This window comes from Heterocephalus glaber, unplaced genomic scaffold, assembly GCF_053883595.1.
Source record: "Heterocephalus glaber isolate CG9 unplaced genomic scaffold, H.glaber_assembly_v1.0 deba00000678, whole genome shotgun sequence".
NCBI lineage: Eukaryota > Metazoa > Chordata > Mammalia > Rodentia > Bathyergidae > Heterocephalus > Heterocephalus glaber.
In genome coordinates this window covers 228,343-248,075 of record NW_028258157.1, presented here as the reverse complement: position 1 = coordinate 248,075, position 19,733 = coordinate 228,343, and the positions used below count along the sequence as shown (strand labels likewise).

Sequence of the window (19,733 nt, the reverse complement as noted above, 5' to 3'; positions counted from 1 at the left end):
GGCAATCAAACAGGTCCAAGTTGTGTTTTCCCTTCTTGGGGTGGAAAGAGTGTGGCAGAGTGGGTGGGCAACCACATCTCACTGTGGATTTTAAACTTTGAATCTGAACATATACTCCCTTGGGTCCTATGTGAGGAAATATCGCTTTCACTCATAATTTACAGTTACCATCCTAACTTGCTTATTCAGTAGAGACTAAAATGATTTGCTGCATTAGAGAGGGCATGAGGCCTTATTGACAGATGCAGTTATCCCAGGTATATGATGTTTCATACTTTCTGACCACATTGTGGTTCAGCTCTATGCAATATACACATAATATCAAAACATACCAACAAGGCCATGTGACAGGGTTGTGAACTGGGTGGGAGAGAGGAAGCACACTCTCAAACACTCTTTCCTCTGGACTAGGTGTCAACAGTATCACTTTTACTGGGACTCTAGATCCTCTTTGTTAGGCAGGAAAGATGCTCAGAGTGTCTGACCCTAGGATGTCAGCAGGATTTCTCCTCATTCCCAAGGTGACCTAAGAGGAAAATAAGAGAGCTTGTCTTCCAGCCATGACTATGTAGAATTGTACAGAATAATTTTAAAATAAGATGATAAAAATTAAGGGTAAGATAAAGACTCGTATTAAAGTCAAACTTAAAAGACCATGCAACCCATGGAAATTTTTTATTGAATCTCTAGAAATCTCTTTTTTTCCCCCACTAAGTTTATTGGTACATTTTAGGTATACAGTGCAGTTACATTCCTCACTGGGATCTTGTACCTGTACATGAGTATCTTGCTTCTTATTTTTTCCCCTTCCCCTGCCCTCCCTTCACCCCCTCCACCTTCCCTATTTACAAAGACTTTGTTTCCATTTTTTTCCTTTTCTCATATTTTTTCTTTTCCCTTCTTTCATTTCCCCTTCCCCTCCCATTTCTCCTATTCCTTTAGACATTTTCTTCCTATTTCACAATATCAACTATACATTTTGATTCTTATTTACATTTTTAGTTTTTCACCCGAGAGAAACTACTGATGGCCTCATAACTGCATGTGGAGGTGTAAAATAGTATGAGAAAGTGTTTCTCTGAGAGAATGTGTCATTGCAATGGAAGGACAGCAAAGAGTTAGTGTGATCAGGAAACTGGAAACCCTTTATGCAGTTTTCCAGTTGACATAGCCTGGCACTTTGTTTTAGAACTTTTGGTATTTATCCTTTTGTTTTAGAAAAAGATTGTTTTAGTGAACAACAGCAAAAAACTAATTAAATACTTGGCTGTAGGAATGGTAATTGTAGAGTTGAAACATTTTAACATTTTTTTCTTAAGATGATACATCAAGAGCACATTCTCGAATATTGATAATTTTTAAATTAAAATGTATATACAAAGGACAGGTGTGGTGGCACATGCCTATAATCCCAGCATTGAGGAAGCTGAAACAAGAGGTTGCTGTGAGTTCCAGACCAGTGTGGCCTGCACAGTGAGTTCAAGGCCAGCCTGAACTACACAGGGAGATCCTGGCTCAGAAAACCAACCAACCAAACAAACCAAAGCGCATATACAAGCAAACTTGTTTGGGAAACATGGATTGAAACAAAGTTACCCTTATAGCAAGATTTTCCCAACCTTTAATAAACTTTAGTATTTTATAATGCACCAGGAAGGGATACTATATTCAAACATTTCTGAACATTGGATTTAGATCCCTGTTTCCTAGAGAATGTCCCTGGGGGTTGATGCCTGATGTAACTTAGGAAATGTCATTTTCATACAATTACAAACTTGGGAAACTAATCATGACATCATAATTATATTCATTTGTATAGAGGTGTAAAGAAAATCTCCCAATTTACTGGGTACTTACAAAAAAAAAGTCTTTGGAAATAATCCAGATAGTTGTGTTACATGTTGACTTTGCTTATTGAAGCTCTTAATTTTCTATAAGTTGTTCAGAATAGCATGAGAACATCTCTGCTACTATTCAATCTGATATATATATATATATCCATACTCACAAAAAGTTAGTTTCGTTTTTTTCTTTTCTGGCCATCAAATGGTAGGTTCTGATGTCACTGTATTTTTATTATGTACATAGAAGTTCATCTGATTTTCTATTGTCTTCCTTGGTAAATCATGTGCCAGTTCTTTAAAACCTGTATAAAGAGCAGTATTCCTTCTTTTCATTCATATATTTTTTCAGGGCCTTTGTGTTTGATAAAGCAAGAAAAAGATGCCTCTGGCTCCCTTTCAATAGCATGTCAAATGGAGTGAAGAAAGAGTTTGGCCACGAATTCGACCTCTATGAAAAGAAAGGTGACAGACTTCTCCCTAAATGTTGCCTGATGAAATAAAGTGTGAAATGTGAATTAGGAATCTCCCGGCACAGTGCTATTTCTCATTGATTTTTCTGTTATGTGCTGATCGATTAGTGTAGTCAGTTCATTCACGAAGGTGATGAAAATCGAACCTTGACTACTCTTCGTGTGAAATTTTAGAATACGTCCCAAACTTCCTATAATCTAGGTCCACTTTCCCTTTGACTTTTTTGCATGTCTCTTAGAACCGGTAATCTCCACATTCACTTTAGTAAATATCATCTTACATTATTAGATTAAGATATATTAGATTTGTGGCAAATTTTGAGAATAGTATTTTACATTTAACAACTTTGGATAACTGATCTGTTACAATGATGATGGCTGATAATAATGAGTATGGAAATTTGGATATGTGAATTGGATCTGTGCTTAACTGCTTAAAAATTATGCAAAGAAGAATTGAGACTATGTTATTTGTTAACTTATCTATAAGGGTGGTTTTATATTGTATTCACAAGATATTTACACTGTTGAGAAGCAGAATTATATGAATAAAATAATAGACCATTAAATAAAAACAAATTTTAAAAATTAATTATTACAAATAGTAATTGTGGACTATACTTCTGAAAATAACATTCATTTTAATGTTATTGTTTTAAAAATCCCATTCTGTGCCCTGTTAAACTTTGACATTTGAAACTATATACAAATATGTATTTCCATGTCGATAGAGTCAATGCTTAAATGTAATTAAAAGAAAATTCAAGTAGACAAAAGATAATTTCTACATATCCTAATAAATCTGCAAATTCTAAACATTGATGATTCAGCATATGAGCATTCTTTAATCTTCTAGTTTGTTAGCAGCCACATATGCTATTATTTGATAGCAACAGAGTATGTTATAATTTAGTAGTCATAGGTATACCTGAAGAGTCAAAATGTTAGCAAAAATGTAGAATATAGCAATCAACTGAATGTAATTATCTCATATATATACGCACAATGTCACTGGTGTAAAGAAAGACAAATTAATTATAATTTCTTAAAATTCATATTCTAAAAATCACTCCATTTTTGTAGATATTTTAGGTTTAGTAAGTCACAGTTACCTAGCCAGTCGTGTGCATATAGGCTCATTTATGTCACATACAGAGGAGTCTTTGTGGCTAGTCTTCTATAGTGCACTCATAGACCTAAAACTTCTCATCATCTGCTTGTTTGTTTGCTTTGGGTAACTCCAAAGTGTGTTATTTTGCAAATCTATGAAAAGCTTTGGGCAAGAAACCTCAATGTTATTTTGAAATACTTTAGGAGTTAATTACTTACAGGTTTGAATGGAATTTCACTTCTGTTTTTGTCCTCAGTAAATACGGCACATGTTTCCCACATTAGGACATCTCTCTCTCTGCTTCCTTCCCTAGACTACATTCGCAACTGCATCATCGGGAAAGGGGACAGCTACAAGGGCACAGTCTCTGTCACCAAGAGTGGCATCAAGTGCCAGCCCTGGAGCTCCATGATCCCCCACGAGCACAGGTAAGAACAGCGAGAAGCAAAGGGGGGCAGCTCTGCTTGAGGGGTCCTCCTAGCGATTCTGCAGCCCTGTAGTAACTTAATCAGGTTGCTGAGTTCTGTGAGGCCTGGGCTTATGTGAATTCATGACTGAGATGAACCAACGAGTGAACAAACTCATGATAATAGCATCGTACCTCAGTGCCTCACTTTAGAGATCTTGATGCTTGTGAACAAGTAATGAATACTTCAATTTGGAAGTGAAAAGATTGTTCTTTTTGCTTTTGAGGAAGCACTAGAGGTTGACTAGTGAATCAGAGGCAGGTCAGACTCTGACCTTACAGGGGCTGTGTTTTTCCCAACCTTGGCTGGTTGGCCATTAGAATCAGCTACTGCAAGCCTTTGATAAACCTCACCACCCGGAGGGGAGGGGACACACAGACCAATTACGCCAGAAGCTCTGGGCGGAAAACGGTACCACCATTATTTGAAGCTTCCACATAATTCCATAGGGGACCCAAAGCTGTGAAACACTCCTCCCTCAGACTGAACACATTCTCACTTCACTTGTGGTCCAAAGACAAGAGAAAACTCCGAAAACACCCAGGGAATTGTGTTTATTATAACAGATGAATACGATTTATAAACCTGTAAACATAATATTAATAGGTTTCCTGGGTTGAGAATTTTAATCATTGTGGAGGAAAAACAGGAAGATGAACTAGATCTAGTGGGGAACTAGATATCCATAGTTTTGCAGGCTTATTTCACAAATCGTTTTTAATGGGAGCTAATGTGGTTACAAACAGTTCTCCCCTGGTTAGTAAAGGGATTAGAAGATTTGGTTTGTCCTGTGCCCGGTGCCTTGTCTTGTGGAATAGTTTACTTGTTCATCTCACGGAATTCTCAGAAGAACAGCCAAATGGATGCTTTTATTAATTTTATTTTAAATACATGGTAAAACTGCAGCATAGCGAACCCCTGCATTTTCTAGGGTTCTAGACAACTAGAGAGCGGTGAGTGGTGTGGCCGGCAGATAAGGCAGCAGGGGGCTCTGCCAGCTGTGTTTTCACCGACCCTAAGGCACGAGGCCGTGGCCTGTCAGAGGACAGAGGTCCGGGCTTGTTTTTTGCTAGTGACTATGACGTTGTTTGATGAGATATTTTCCACTTAATTTCACTTTTTCTTTAAGAAATAATCATATTTTGTGACATGACTGATTTTGCTTTAGTAAGTAGAGAGGAATTTGTTCCAAAAGAACTTTGTTCCAAACTGGGGTCCGACCGACCTGGGATCTCAACCATTGGGCAGCTGAGCTGATCATTCCAATAACTGAAAACATCATTTCCCTAATCAGTTGCTATCGGGTGCACAGGAATGAGGGGATTACCTTTATTACAATGCACACAGTACGGTTGGTTTTGTCTTTTCTTAAGGATCTACATAGTGAAGGCAGCATTTTATTTAAACAGATAGATCTATATTTTTTTGCAAACAAAGGAATACATGTATAGTACTATTTTTTTCAAACATAGCATTTAAAATTGATCCTGCTTTCGGGGTCTTATTTCAACCCAGATTCTCTATGATTGTGATTGTCTGCTAAAAGAGCGAATGTGAAATAGATCTCCCTGGGAACTGGCTCCCTAGCCCAACTGCTATTTTACCTCAGCACATTTCCTGGTGACATAGAGGTTTATGTGGAGAGGGTCCTGTGCTAGTAATCAAATACTTCTTTGGTGTTCAAGGAAAGTAATAGTTTTCTTCAATTAGCAGCTGATTGGGATATCGGCACTATAGCTTCACACCTTTAAATTAAGTGTTAACTAGAGATTACTTTATGGGCAATGGAAAATGAAATATGTTTCCATTTGGAGGAGTGGTTTATTGTTGACTCCTTCAACTGAAGTATTTTACAAGTGGCTTAATGGAAAGATGATGATAGATGATGTAGAAATTGGTGTAGAAAATCAGGTGACATGATATCTACATCTATATCCTTCATTAGCCATCCAGCATTCATTAATAAAGTAGATGATGGAATAGGTCAAGTTTCCTATGAACACAGTTCATATTAAAAGAAAGAGAGGCTGGCAACTAGAAGACCTAGTTTATGTTGCAAAGTATATTTGGATAATACCCAGTTTGGAACATTTCTTCACTTATCTCTCTTAAAGCCTTGCTAAGAGCAAGGACAGAGAACTAAGAATAGTATGCATGGGAATCAAAGCTCAACCCAGAGCCCACTGCCTGGCCCAGCCCTGCATGCACTCTGTCCTTGTGAACATCTATACATGGACGCCTGTGCAGGGAGAGAGCAGAGAGCAGGCCATGGCCAAGTGCGGGTGCTGGGGAGTCAGGCCAACACCGCAGGGCACAAGAAAGCCAGTGGATGGGGTGAAGTTCAAACACACCCGGAAATGCAGGGGGACCCGGAGAGCACTTTAATCTCATCCTCCGGAAGAGGAATTGGATATGAATTGATTCCAAATTGTGGAAAGGGCCCATCTTTTCTCTCTATTTTACCAACTCCAGTGGGAGAATTTGCCTGTTGGGCATTATCTAATCTTAGTTTTGACTTTATTTCTCTTCCTTCCTAATTGTATTTTTCCTGCTAAATTATTGACTGATATTTTCACCACTTCCTCACAGCTTCTGTTTGGCTTTCTAAATCCACTGGAAAGGTGTATGTGTGTATTTCTGTTTCTTGCTCCATCTCTCTCTCTTCCTCCCTCCCTCTCTCTCCTTCAGTAAAAATCCTCTCAAAAGCTGTAGATATCGAATATGTGTTTGTGGTATTCAACATGTACTAAAAACACTATTTAGCTCCAGTAAACTGAATACAAGATAATGATGAGAAAAAGGAAATTAATTTAAAATGCTATTAAAATAAGGTTATATGTAAACTCTTTATCAAAGACACCTCAGAGTTACAGAAAGTTTGCAGTATTTAATTCAGATTTTAAAAAAGGTTTAGTTGTTAGTAAGTTGTCAGTAATTCATGTGTTCCGAGAATTTGACTCTGGAATGTTCTCACGCCCAAATGAAGGAATTCCATTGCAGAGCATCGCTTAGCACCTGAGATGTCCTGCATTCATTCTGTGTGGCCAAATAAAGCATAAAACAGATACCTCCTCTTCTTCTTTTCTCCCTTTTTGATTCACACACAAGATCTGTGTGTATCTATGAGGAATAATGTGATGTTTTGGTTTACGTATACAGTACTTAAATGACTAATTTAGGGTAATTCACATATCCATTTACAATTAGAAGTCTCACTGGACAGTGAACATGTTTGGATTACTTTTACTGAAAGATGAAATCCTTGCACTTTAATCCATGTACTTGTAGAACTCTAAGGTCAGTAAAAGTAGAAATAAAGCTTTTTAGCAAAAACCCAACAAAATATTGGAATGTGACTACATTTTTTCCAAAACCTTTTTACTAGTATTACCTATAGTTATATATTATTTTTTAAACGATTTTTGTGTGTAGTCTAGAAGGAAAGTGTGGCATCATTGAGCCCAAGATCATAAGCAATACAAAAACGAAGCAAAAGGTTTTGGCCTTTTCAGGTGTGTTGTAAAACTTTACGTTAGTAACAAGATGACCACTAGGCCATTAGAAGTTTTACACAAAAGTCAGAAGTCCAGGTTATTGAACCCAATAGCTTACTATTGTGGATTAGGACTGGGAGCCCCAAGCCACAGTGACAGTCAATATTTTTAAAATCTTTGAAAGAAATAAGTATTTTATTATGTCAGAGTAGAGAATACAGAGTGGAACATGCTTAATCATAGGTAGCATTTAAGCGCCTATTACTTTATCATCTTTTTGAACTTCTCCAAACAGCCGTTTGAGCTGTAAGACGTTAGAAGTCATAAGTGTCCTCCCTCTATAGGTAAGCTACCAGGCAGACAGACGCCAAATTGTTTGCAGGGCTCTTGGCCAGAAAGAGCTGAAATTGAAGTCTAGGCTGAATTTGACTTTGGCTTCTTGGTTCATGTTATTTCATCAATCTGTTTCTCAATTGTGCAGGGGCAAAAGGGAGACTATTCTTTATAAGAAAAGCCAAAAACAAACAGATAACGCCCTTGGGTTAGCAGTTAGAGCAGTGATTTCTCAGCTCTCTCCTGAGGACCCCTGAGTGGAGCCTGTGGTTGTGTGTTACTCCACACCAGGGATATTCGAGAGTACACAGAATCCAGGGGTCTTGGATAACCTAGGGGCTAAAGTTCTTAATGTGATGTTGAATCCGAACATTCGGCTAGGTGAACTTTGAAAGAAACTCAGATATTTTAAGAATGCATAGAAATGACAGAATTTAAGTTAAAATGTGTGACTGTTTAAGAGATAGATTTAAGGGGTGACTTTTTTCTTAACTTTCAGGAAAATTCAACCCAGTAATTAATAAATTTAATAGGCCAAAAATAAAGTTGCATGCTCTTATACTGTAATGATTATCATTTTAAAACTAGCTTTTTGCCTTCGAGCTATCGGGGTAAGGACCTACAGGAAAACTACTGTCGAAATCCTCGAGGGGAAGAAGGGGGACCCTGGTGCTTCACGAGCAAGCCCGAGGTACGGCACGAAGTCTGTGACATCCCTCAGTGTTCAGAAGGTAAATGAGCCTGACTGCGGGGGGCGCCCTGTGTCTCGCACTGCAGGTGCACAGACACCCGTCAATCCCAATAAATATGGCGTTCATGCGAACCTAACCATGGAGAATTATCTGAGCATTTGTCCATGATGTTTTGCAAACTATCAGATGACCACCAGATTAGCACAGGCACCGGAGCCAGTGTTTGGCTTGAATTTCAAGCTCAGCCCAAGACACCTACTGTCACTACTGTCTTAAGCTCACGAACCTTGAGAGTTGCTCCCATAGAGCACATGGAAAGAGCTGAATGCAGTCGGTCTTTATTAGTAATGTGGATTCGGTACACCCAGGCCCTGCTTGGGCAGAGCTTCGGACGCAGCCCCTCTGATGCGATGTGGTGGAGTCTCTGTGTCCAGAAGAGAATAGGACCAGGGGCACCGGAAGCTCAGCTCCCATGTGTGCTTGGTGAAAATGGGACTAGAAGCAAATGTGACACCAGACTGGCAGGGAGTGCCAATTAGCATCACACTTGAAGGGCCCGAGCCGCGTCCATGCGGTGTGAAGGCAGGAACCGAATCCACGCTGTGCTGGCCTCTCTCCTCAGCACACCGGGGCGCTCTCTGTCCTCTGGAGTGCCGATGAGACTGAAGAGGGGTTCTCCAGTGTTATATGCGGGTTCGTTTTCAGATATTTGGCTATTGAGTAGCTGGATTTTTCAATTCTGTCAAAATTTCTTAAAATTTGCCAAATCCAAATGTGGATTGAATTCTTTCAGAAATTTATTAAAATTTCGAAGTACTTGGGGAGTGGAAGAGGCTACTGGAATGCTGTCCTATTTTTATTTTAAGACATTTTACCTGTTTATTAACTAAATATTTTTGAGCTATATCACCCGTGAATATCCATTTAATATTAGGTTGGTAGTTACCACAGGGCAAGTGAAGGCCATGGTTTCTTAACTGTCAGAGAAGGTGAATGTGTTTTTGTTGTTAGTTAATTTAAAACCCTGACTCCATGTGGTAGAGCCAGTTCCAACTCTGTTTGTAAATTCTTGCTTTCCATTCCATGTCATATTCTGTTCCCTATAACTCCTTCATTGTTTTCTTTTCTTTTAAAAATAATAAACATAACTATGATAACATTATGAACAAGTCTGTTTTGTATGAATAAGTCTGTGATTAATATTTGTCTTAAATTTGTACATGGAAGAAAAAATCCCCTATTTTTAGGGAAATCTCCACTTTCCATTTTCTAAATCACTGTTGAGAATCACTGCTAGGGAGTTTTGTTTCCTGGTCTTGTGACCTGGTTAGCATATCCTGAGGCAGGTAATTTGGTCAAACTCTGTACAGCTTAGAACACACCTCACCTACCTGGCCCTTGTGGGAATTTAATTCTCAACCCCTGATTTATAAGAAGAATGTTACTGGGCCGGGGATTTGGCTCAGTGGTTTCGCCACCTGCTGCACAAGCTCAAGGACCCGAGTTCAATCCCCGGTACCAAAAATAAAAATAAAAATAAATAAAATAAATAAGAAGAACCTTACTAAAATAGACTGTCATAGATCTAGACCAATGGGGAGTGGATAATAGCACTCTAAAAATATAAGTAATTTTAAAACTTTTTTATGTAGTTACCCTTATAAGCATGTAATTCTCGATATTCCTTAATAACTTGAGGTCATCTAGCCTTCCTTAGCAAAGGGCAGTGCCTGTTACTATTAATGACACACAGCGTTCTCGGTCAGCGAACCAAGGGGGTGGCTCACTTCTCTCTGGAAGCAGTTAGAGGTCTGGCCGTGCCACACCAGCCTTACTCAGGAGGCACAAAGCGATGCCGCCTGTCAGCTGAGATACTGCAGGGATGGTCCTGCAGCTGCGCTGTTTTAGATTCAAACTAAAGTGAGTGACCAAGGTTTTAGTGGGATTTTTTCAAGAGGATCCAACATTAGCATGATCAGTATATTAATAGAGAAAAAAGAGAACTAATTGTAAACTGAATAATACAAAATATCAAAAAATAATGTGGATGTGACATAAATCTCTATTAAAATACATGTAAGAGAAAGAAATCTCGAGATCCAAAATGTTTAGTGTAGCAGTAGAACTTTTGTATCTGCAGATATTAATTTATGAAATGATAAGATTTAAAGGTCACAGAATTAGGATGAGGCAGTAATTATCAAAAATTTTGTATGTTTAAAATTAAACAAGAAAAATATCTTTTTAAAAAAAGACATGGCAGACAATATATATATGTATACATATGAGGTTTAGAAATTTTTGTGATTATATTTAACACTTGGCTGAATGATTGTCCGAATTTGTCTAAAATTTTGGTTCAAAAATTGTATGTAACATCTAACAAATAATATTATTTTCTTCTAATTTAAAACTTTGAAATATATTAAATATTCCAAAAGTAAAGTAATACTCTTTTCATACCATATAAAACCTTTCAGTTAGAAGTAAAAATTTCGAGAGATTTATTGCCCAATATAGTGACTATGGTTAGTAACAATATATTGTATTCTTAGAAAATGCCAAGAGACCTGATATTAAGTATACTGAGTGCAAAAATTATGAGCTAAAATATATTAATTAATTAGCTTAATTTAGTCAATCTACAATGTATAAATGCCTTAAATCATTACTTAAGAAAAGAAGAAACTTATGTAATTATATAAAGAAAATACTGCCAATTGATTCTTAATTAAAAAGTTGGGTATGTAAAATCCAATTTCTTTGTTATCTGCTTGATATTTAAAATAATTATTAATCATTTGAACAGATGTCATTTTCATGATTGTCAAATATTCAAGTAAAAATATTTTAATTAAGGCAAAGTCATCATTTTAAAGCACCTTTCCCTTAAAATCCCAAACAACGCTGTCATTGTGTATGATCCCATATTCTATGTGGAGAAAGAAAACTTTTAAAAACAAAGAATTACGTAAAGCTATTCTTCATAAATGTGGATTTGTGAGACTATTCATATTTTCAATTTTGCTGAGATAATCGCATATATGGATTTTTCTGAGCATTTACTTTAGAAGACTAAAATTAACACTGATTCAAAATAGATCCAGTGATTGAGTACTGGATTTGAAGCACAAGTGATTGTTTCAGCTTATAAACGCACATCCCCTACGGGGTCATGGCAAGCACACAATTTTTGAGCTTCCATTCTTAGAATGATGAGAAGGATGTTCAGTGACTCCAGGTTTCATAGTTTTCATAGTTTTCGTCCATCGTTTAGGCCAGAACTATACTTAGAATATTGTACTTGTAAGCAGAATCACTCGTTCAGGTTTAGTTGATCAGGGACAGTAGTCTGCTCGTGCCCTGGTTTATGAAAGAGCTTGCTGGAATGGTCACCAATGCATGGCCAAGGCGGAGCAGGGCCGACCTCACCTGCAGCCCTGTCCCAGACTCCAGCACACAGTGAACACTTTCTCTGCCTCGTGGTTGGTGGGCTAGGTTTCCACCTATCCTGCCTGACTCTGAGCTGGGAAAACAGAGAAGATTCTTTGAGTTCTAGAAGTTTGAAAAATGACTTCAACATTTGGTCTTCTAGAAACAATTTCTATGACTAACCTGATAATTTGCTTAAATGGCAAAACAAAATTTTCAGCCATTTACTTTACAGATGAGGCCAATATTTCAGTTGCGTTGTCATTGTCTCTTCTAATCCTTCAAGGTGGGACACCTATCCTTGTAAACAAGAAGGCAGAGGGGAATGCGAGTCATTTAGAAAGGTTGGGATATTAATAGTGCTTTGTAAAATTATTGTTATCAGTCTGTCTTCAAGTACAGCCAGTTAGAATTTGTAACAAACAAGCTAAGCATGTAGGACAAAAAGTCAATTTGGGCTAATGGAAAGGATTCTAGAGGGTCAGAAGACTTTTTTTTGACATTTTCTGTTTTAGGTAAGTCTTTTAAAATTTGTGTGAGCCTTGTTTTCTTCATGGTATCAACCAAACAATATCTTATGTGTTAAAATTATAGGATAAACAATCAGCAAAGATAAATATGAAATTTTATTATTTTTTCAGCTACTACATTTTAGCATCTCAATTTTATCACAGGACATATTTAATACCCACTCCAAAACCAACTTTCACTGCTTTCTAAATTTTTTCTTACTAATTTGTATTTATTTATCTCATTGGACTGTATCCACAGCCATACCTTTCTTCACGTTACTACGAATATAACATAATAATTCATGTTGTCATATCATTTTATTGTATGTTTTCCCTTATACATCTTACCCAATTCTCATCTATTCCCCAAGGCACAAGTAAAATCTAGTCTTTCCTGAAATACCACTGTCACTAAACACTTAGAACTTTAGAATATGCCACAGTATCTATAAACTTGCTACTCACATGTAAGTTCCAAGTGCCAGAAAATTAGCCTCCCCTGTTAGCTTTTTACTAATTCTCAGGCCAGGAGCACTGACTCAGAATTTGTTCTTTAACCAGATCTGGCGGCGGTTTCTATGTACATTAATTGTTTGCAGAAACATTTATTGACCACACTCATTCTGGAAAGAAATCATCTTATAGGATCCTCTATTTCATTTGTGTAGCTATATTTTCTTAAGCCTAATAAAAATCTATATGCCTAAAAATGTTTTATAATAATACACATAATACTGCTTTCCAGAAGATAATTCTATCCACTCTCATTAGAAGGAAATATACTACAGCGAACTGCACTTACTCAAGGTAATCTAATAGATGTATTCTGATTTCTGAGTACGATTTGAGAGCAGAGGTCGCACATTTGGACACCTCCTTTGTGTGAGGCCATAGTGACGTATTCTTTTTCATTCAATACAAAGGGACAGACAACAATGATATAGGCCACATCATTTTCATTGAGGATATCAAATCTTGCATGTTTTAAAAAAGAGAACTGCATAAATCCGTACCCCATTCAAATGGAAAGCTGAAATGTGATGATGCGTAGCCTGTGTCGAGTGTTTCAATGTGGAAATGACCTCGCCAGCCTGGGCACCTTTGCCACTGTGCTCTTAGCCCCTCTCCGTGTGGGTCAGGTGCTTATTATTGTGCTCGGAGACTCTCAGTATCGAATGAGGGGAAGCTGAACTGGCCCTTTGTCTCGGTTCATGAGTCATGAGTTAGCCTACACAAAAGAAAGTAGAAGGATAAAGCCAGTAGGTGGCTCGTATGTTTCAGAAAGTTAATAGTTAATGTCCTGTTACAGTACACAAATCAAAGGTTCAAAAGTAATAGTTCTACCATGCACCGTGTGTCTACCGATATTCATTAGGCTAGATTCCAATGGATAAGAACTAAGCATTAATATCTTTCTCCGCTTCAGTAGGGTTAGATGATCGGTAATCATGAGATACAAATGATGTGTTTGGGGAAATTTGCCGGATTTGTAGAAGAGGCAAGTGATGATTTATTTCACAGGATACTTGCTGTGCTACAAATCAACCTTCTGTTTGAGAAGTCTCATTGTCAGCTAATTGATGTGATTCAGAGTTTTCAATGTGACATAAGAAACCAGCCAGAAAAGAACAATTAATTAATCTCACCGAATCATCTGTGAGATCCTGAATAATTAGATAAGCTTATACATTTCAAAAAAGTGGGTAAGGAGTTCAATGGTAGGTCATCCTCTAGCCTAAGCTAGAAAAAATGTCAGCTTTACTCGCTTACTTAACATGGGTGTTCACCACCAGAGGGGAGCTGTGACTTTTTTAAAAAAAATAATATATTCTTCAGATTTCTACCCAAAGCTGGTCTTTCAAATATATTGGTTCCTGATTATTGCAGTAGCCATAGGGATCTGACATGCACTCAATTTAAATGGTGTAATTACTGTGTATGTGGTTGCAGGGTGAGTGGAAAGAGAAGCAGTATTATGCTCCCAACAGACACTGATTCTGCATTTCAGACCAATGAGGGAAAAGTCTCCAAAGGTTGATTTTACATCTCCAATTCCTCTGAAACTTGTGGACAGTTATCGAACAATTAGATGTGCAGAATCATAGGGTTATGATAAATCTGTATGACACCAACTGCAAACTTGATGATGCATTCTTTAGTATATATTTTGTGCCACCATTTATGAATATAGGGTGTTTTGAAAATCTGCTTGCTAAACAGTTGATTTACTGTTCTTCTAATGGAATGAATGGTGGTGTTCTTGATTTTGTTGTCATAAATCTTTAACACGCCCTGCTTTAATTTTACTAGTGGAGTGCATGACCTGCAATGGGGAAAGCTATCGAGGGCCCATGGATCACACAGAATCAGGCAAAACTTGTCAGCGCTGGGACCATCAGACACCACACCGGCACAAATTCTTGCCAGAAAGGTAAGAGACCCCTGAATCTTACCTCCCAGACCCTCTTTACACACTGTTATTTGCTCCAAGACAACTACCATGGGAGCTCCTTTAGTCTTTTCCTGAGAGTGGACAAACACACTTTGTCAAACTCCTCTGAATGTCCAGGCTGAGTCTGGAACAGTTGCTGGAGCCCTGATGTCCGGAGAAGGTGGTCTTGGGCAAGAGGGTTTTGTGCTGCGGATGGGGGGACACCAGGTACACCTTCAGTTCCTCTTGGCTAACTGGGTCAGAGGCCCCCAAATGAGGCAGACTTGAGCACAAGACCTTCGGTAGGATGCATAATAGAAGGACAAACAGAAGCATCTGCTTTCTCTCTGTAACAAGATAAAACTTTAAAGAGGGATGGGAGGAGTCAGCACTGACTGATTCCATAACCTGGCCCCGTGAGGGGAGGGTTCATTGATAATGCAGGTGGATATCCCTCTAGAGCAGCAGGTCAGAGACTCGGTGCATCCGTCACAGGTAGAAAGAATACCTGGACACAGGCGTGCTCATGGAAATGGGAGGAGGGTGGCAGGAACAATTCTTTGACAGTTTCATCCTGCTGTATTTTGAAATTGCCAACCAAGAGAAATCAGACAACTAAGTCTACCTTTTTGGTAGGAGAACATTTTGGGCTTTAATAGTTAACCAAAGAGATGATGCCTTCCTTCCTTCATTTATTTCACCTGAAAGGTTTAAGTTGCAAAAGGGAGGGAAAGAAATTCCTTTATTTTTATTACAAAGAAAAAACATACAAATAATTTTAAGGGAAAATCCATTCACGCCTTCCTTTGGGAATTGGTTAAATGTGTTTTTTCTTTCTTCTTTTTCTCTATCATTGTTTGTTCATTTTTGCTTACTGTTGTTCTTTTAAGTGAAATTGCAACCCTGATTTATTTTTAAAGTGCATGTCTTTTCTTTTAAGTGAGAGCAGGAGGGATATGGTAGCAATTAAAACCAACTCAGGCACTCAGGACTCTCTTAATTTAAGCTGGGAGGTGGGTCGCACACAGGGAAGTGGTGTGGTTTGTCTCTCGCTCTGGTGGGGCGGAGGGCATGACCCAGAAAGGCTCTATTTCCAAAATTGAGCTATCATTAGTAACAGAGCTATTGAAACCCAACTTTCAGTTTGAACTCTAAGCCTTCCCCAGAAGAGGGCCTGTTTTCTTAATGAGCATTCTACATGAGGTCATGGTTTGGAATCTGCCCTCAATCAGGCCCTGTGAGAAAGGCCTTCAAGTGGGGCCCCTAACTGGAGCAGGTACCGAACGGACCTCACTTATGAGCACAGAGGGTGATATGCTGGCCTCAGTGGAACATGGAAGGCAGAGGACTCTATAGCTAGCGACTAACAGCCCCTGTGAACGAAAAGATAGAAAATCTGCTCTTTGCTGGAGCTACATAGGAAGTTATTTCTCCAACGGAGGTCTAGGTGGTGTTCCAGGCAGATTTACCTGACACTTTTCTTGGTGTGTTTCGCAGATACCCCGACAAAGGCTTTGATGATAATTACTGCCGCAACCCCGATGGCAAGCCCAGACCCTGGTGCTATACGCTCGACCCCGACACCCCTTGGGAGTACTGCGCAATTAAAATGTGCCGTAAGTTAGGGTCAAATTTATTGCTTCCTTTTCTCTCGCAGCCTGGATCTAAGCCGGCGATTATTAGGGAGACAGGTTAACAAGTATTTTACCTGATGCTTTAATGTGTGCAAGCTTTAATATTTTAAGAATGTGTTGCGTTATCCTACTCAATCTTTTGAATTTTCAGATAGGCACTGTTGGAAAGGGACACACACATTAGTGTATGAATAAAAAGCGTGTATACCTGTGGTAAAAGACAAACATAGTGATGTTATCTAGAAAATGAAAAAAATCAGAGGGAGAAAAAGATGCAGGAATGTGTGCAGCGCCTCAGTCTCACTGCGGCAGAGACAGGTCCAACCCGAGACTCTTACCTTGCTGTCCTGGGTCCTTTCCCGGCCATTTCTCTCGGGACAGAGACTGACTGTGAAATGCTGTGGTGAATAACAGAGGCCACAATGAAGAACCCTGAGTCTGACAGAAGCTTCTCCCAGAAGCCTTTGTGTGCCGCCTCTGGGGTGGTTCCCCCCGCAGCGGGGCTCTGCGTTGCCCCGTGTTGCCCCGCTTCCCAGCAGCTCCTAGCATCCTCTCTAGACAGGGGCACCTAGCCAGCTTGCCTGAATTAAAGCTATAAAGCTTGTTTGCTTACGTGCCATATCCTTTAAATGTGTGTATGCAGCACTCTCTTCCATGGCTAAATCCCGGGAATTTGCTCTTCTTTGACATTATACTGGATACTAATGAGAAGGAATTTTTTATGAATAGATGTCTTATTTGTCAACTGAAACTTAAAGTGCTTCAAGTATTGCATCTTCTCATTAAGGTGTGGTAATATTATAATTTAGCTTGACGATATACACGCATGTATGTATAGAGATACACAAAAATTTGTGATCCGTGTAAGATCTGGGAGCCAGCACACGGAGGAGCACATCCGCATCAGAGGACAGGGTAGGTGTCAGCCTGTTTCCCCTGACAGCCTGGTATGAGCATTCCCAACACAAATCCAGCTTGGCCTGTCCCCTGCTGCCAGGTTACCCTCTCTTCCCAGGCCCACTGGAGAAGGCAGAAGTTTTGGGCCACTCCTAAAGCCACAGAAAGGGACTAGCATAGCCTGTGTAAAAGACCTGCTGAATCTGGGAGCCTCTTAGAGGGAAACACAATGTTCCCAGAAAACTGAATCATCTACTTTGTCCTTTAAAATAAAAGACAACTACTCATTGGCTTGTTGAATAGTGATAACCTTCCAAGCATTCTGGGTCAGATAGGTTTAATAAAATATTCTAATTTCTTTCCATTTTTTTGTGCTTAGGATACTGTTATGGATCTTGTCTGGAATAGGCCAGTATAAACACACACGCACACACACACACACACAGAGACACACACACACACGCACTGTGCATTCACCCTCCAGCTGGAGAGCACACACCAAGACACCTAAGAGTTGCCCTTTATTTTGGGTCTAAATCAATTTTTTGCACATTTAAATAGAGATTGGGGGAAAATAAATGAATATGATACTTTTCTATTACATGGTTTCCTCTCTGTTTCTTTTTGGTTAAGAGGAACTGGCAAATTATGTACACAACATGAAATAATTCTGATGTTTCTGGTAAACAGAGTGGGCATTTATGGGATGTGATTCCTTAGAAAATGATTGAATTTGTGAGCCAAACCTGTATCTTTTAGATTAAAATAATCTTCTGAACTTTGAGAATATTTTAGAAATATTTTATTAGAGGACAGCTTTTAGCTTAAAGATTATACAAATGTAAAGAGCTACAAAGAAATTATACCTCTATTAAAATAAATGAGATAAAGTTGAAATTCTGGAAAGCATAAAAGATGACATCTTAGAAATATTCTTTCAAATTATTTGGCTTACAAATACAATAAAGTGAATGGTGCAAAAATGAGGAATTTAGTGGTAGTTTCATTTGCGTATTAGTTTTCTCTTATGGCAAACAAAGTCCCCAGAATGAGTTGTTTAAACCAGCGCCCCTCATTGGCCGCCTACTTTCATGGGCGAGGAGACCAGGCCTGACTCCTGTAGGCTCCTGTAGGCTCCACGTGCTGTCTCCCAAGGTCACAGTCAAGGTGCCTGCCTGCCCGCCCGCCTGCCTTGTGGTCTGATCTAAGGCCCGGCTGCTGACAGAATCGGCCGCTGCGGTTGTATGCAGAGGCCTTCAGCTCTCAGAAACCATCTGGCACTCCTCCACATGCGCTCACCCTGACCACTCGTGACTGGATGCCCCAAAGCCAGTAGCCTGGTGTCGCTGCTCCTCGAGCTTCTGCCATCCAAATCCTTTTCTTAAGTGCTGATCTGGTTAGATTAGGGTCACTTAGGTTAGTCTTCTTTTAATTAACTTGAAGTCAATTCATAGGAACTTTAATTACATGTGCAAATTCTCATTCTCTGTCATGTAACCACACAATCACTAGAGGGACTATCTCATCGTATTCGCAAGTTTCATTCAGACTTAAGGGGGAAATAACAGAATACGAATGCCCATGGGTGAGGCCCACACAGATCTACCTGCCGTAAGAGGCAGCCTAGTACCTGACTGTAATTGGTATTATTTGTATTGTTAAATTCCTGGGCCTGCTTTTGGGTTATATCCGTGTCTTGACTATAGGGTTGATGATTGTGTCATCTGCTCCCTTGAAAGTTGAAAAGGTACTTTTAAACTCCTGTCTCATTACGTGAATTCCATGGCTAACAATTACAACTGTAACCATGTACACTCGCAGAGAACTGCTTTTCGTCTAGTGTTAGTAATTCTTATTTCAGTTCTATTAAATGCTTATGACTTGGCCAGAGAGGAGAATTGGGAAGACAGGAGTGCGATTTTCAAGGCAGAGCAAGTAGGTGATGTGAGCCGTGCCTAGGGGAACCCAGAAAAATGAAAGAAGATGAGAAGCACGAAACTGATGTAAGCAAACTCAGCAGGATCCGAGAGGACCCAGCAAGCTGCCATGATAAAGCCTAAGCCAGGCAGGAGGAGTGCTCTCATTCGTGTGCTCTAGAGCAGTCTACTCCAAACTGCTGTCCCTGGGGCCCAGGGAACACAAGGCATGTCCTGGGCTGTGGGTGTGGATGGCTGAGGGGTTCAGCTCTCTCCTTCCGCCTGAACTGCTCCCCCGTCATCAGCCCCAGATGCATGTGGTGCCCAGAAGTCAGGGAAATTCATTCCTCTCCTTTCCCACTCAGTTGCATGAAGGCAGCTTCCCTCCCACCCGAATGGGAGTGTCCCACATTGGCCTGGGATGGAACAACCCTGGGCAAATAGACCCAGAGATCTCTGGAAATGCATAGAGCATTCATCCTACTCGGGCCTTTTGGACT

The 19,733-nt window shown here is 39.4% G+C and overlaps 1 protein-coding gene across 3 annotated transcripts in view; it reads left to right on the top strand.

Annotated features, from left to right (window-relative positions):
- The window catches only part of Hgf (hepatocyte growth factor), a 74,288-nt gene that overhangs the window by 8,137 nt on the left and 46,418 nt on the right, over window positions 1-19,733 (top strand). For 2 of the 3 annotated variants that reach the window (XM_004839760.3, XM_087206749.1), the window contains exons 3-7: window positions 2,194-2,306; window positions 3,739-3,853; window positions 8,308-8,450; window positions 14,666-14,786; window positions 16,284-16,402. In XM_004839760.3, coding sequence (XP_004839817.2) covers window positions 2,194-2,306; window positions 3,739-3,853; window positions 8,308-8,450; window positions 14,666-14,786; window positions 16,284-16,402 — 611 coding nt within the window. The remainder of the gene's footprint in view (window positions 1-2,193; window positions 2,307-3,738; window positions 3,854-8,307; window positions 8,451-14,665; window positions 14,787-16,283; window positions 16,403-19,733) is intronic. The other variant, XM_004839761.3, reaches the window with a different exon arrangement.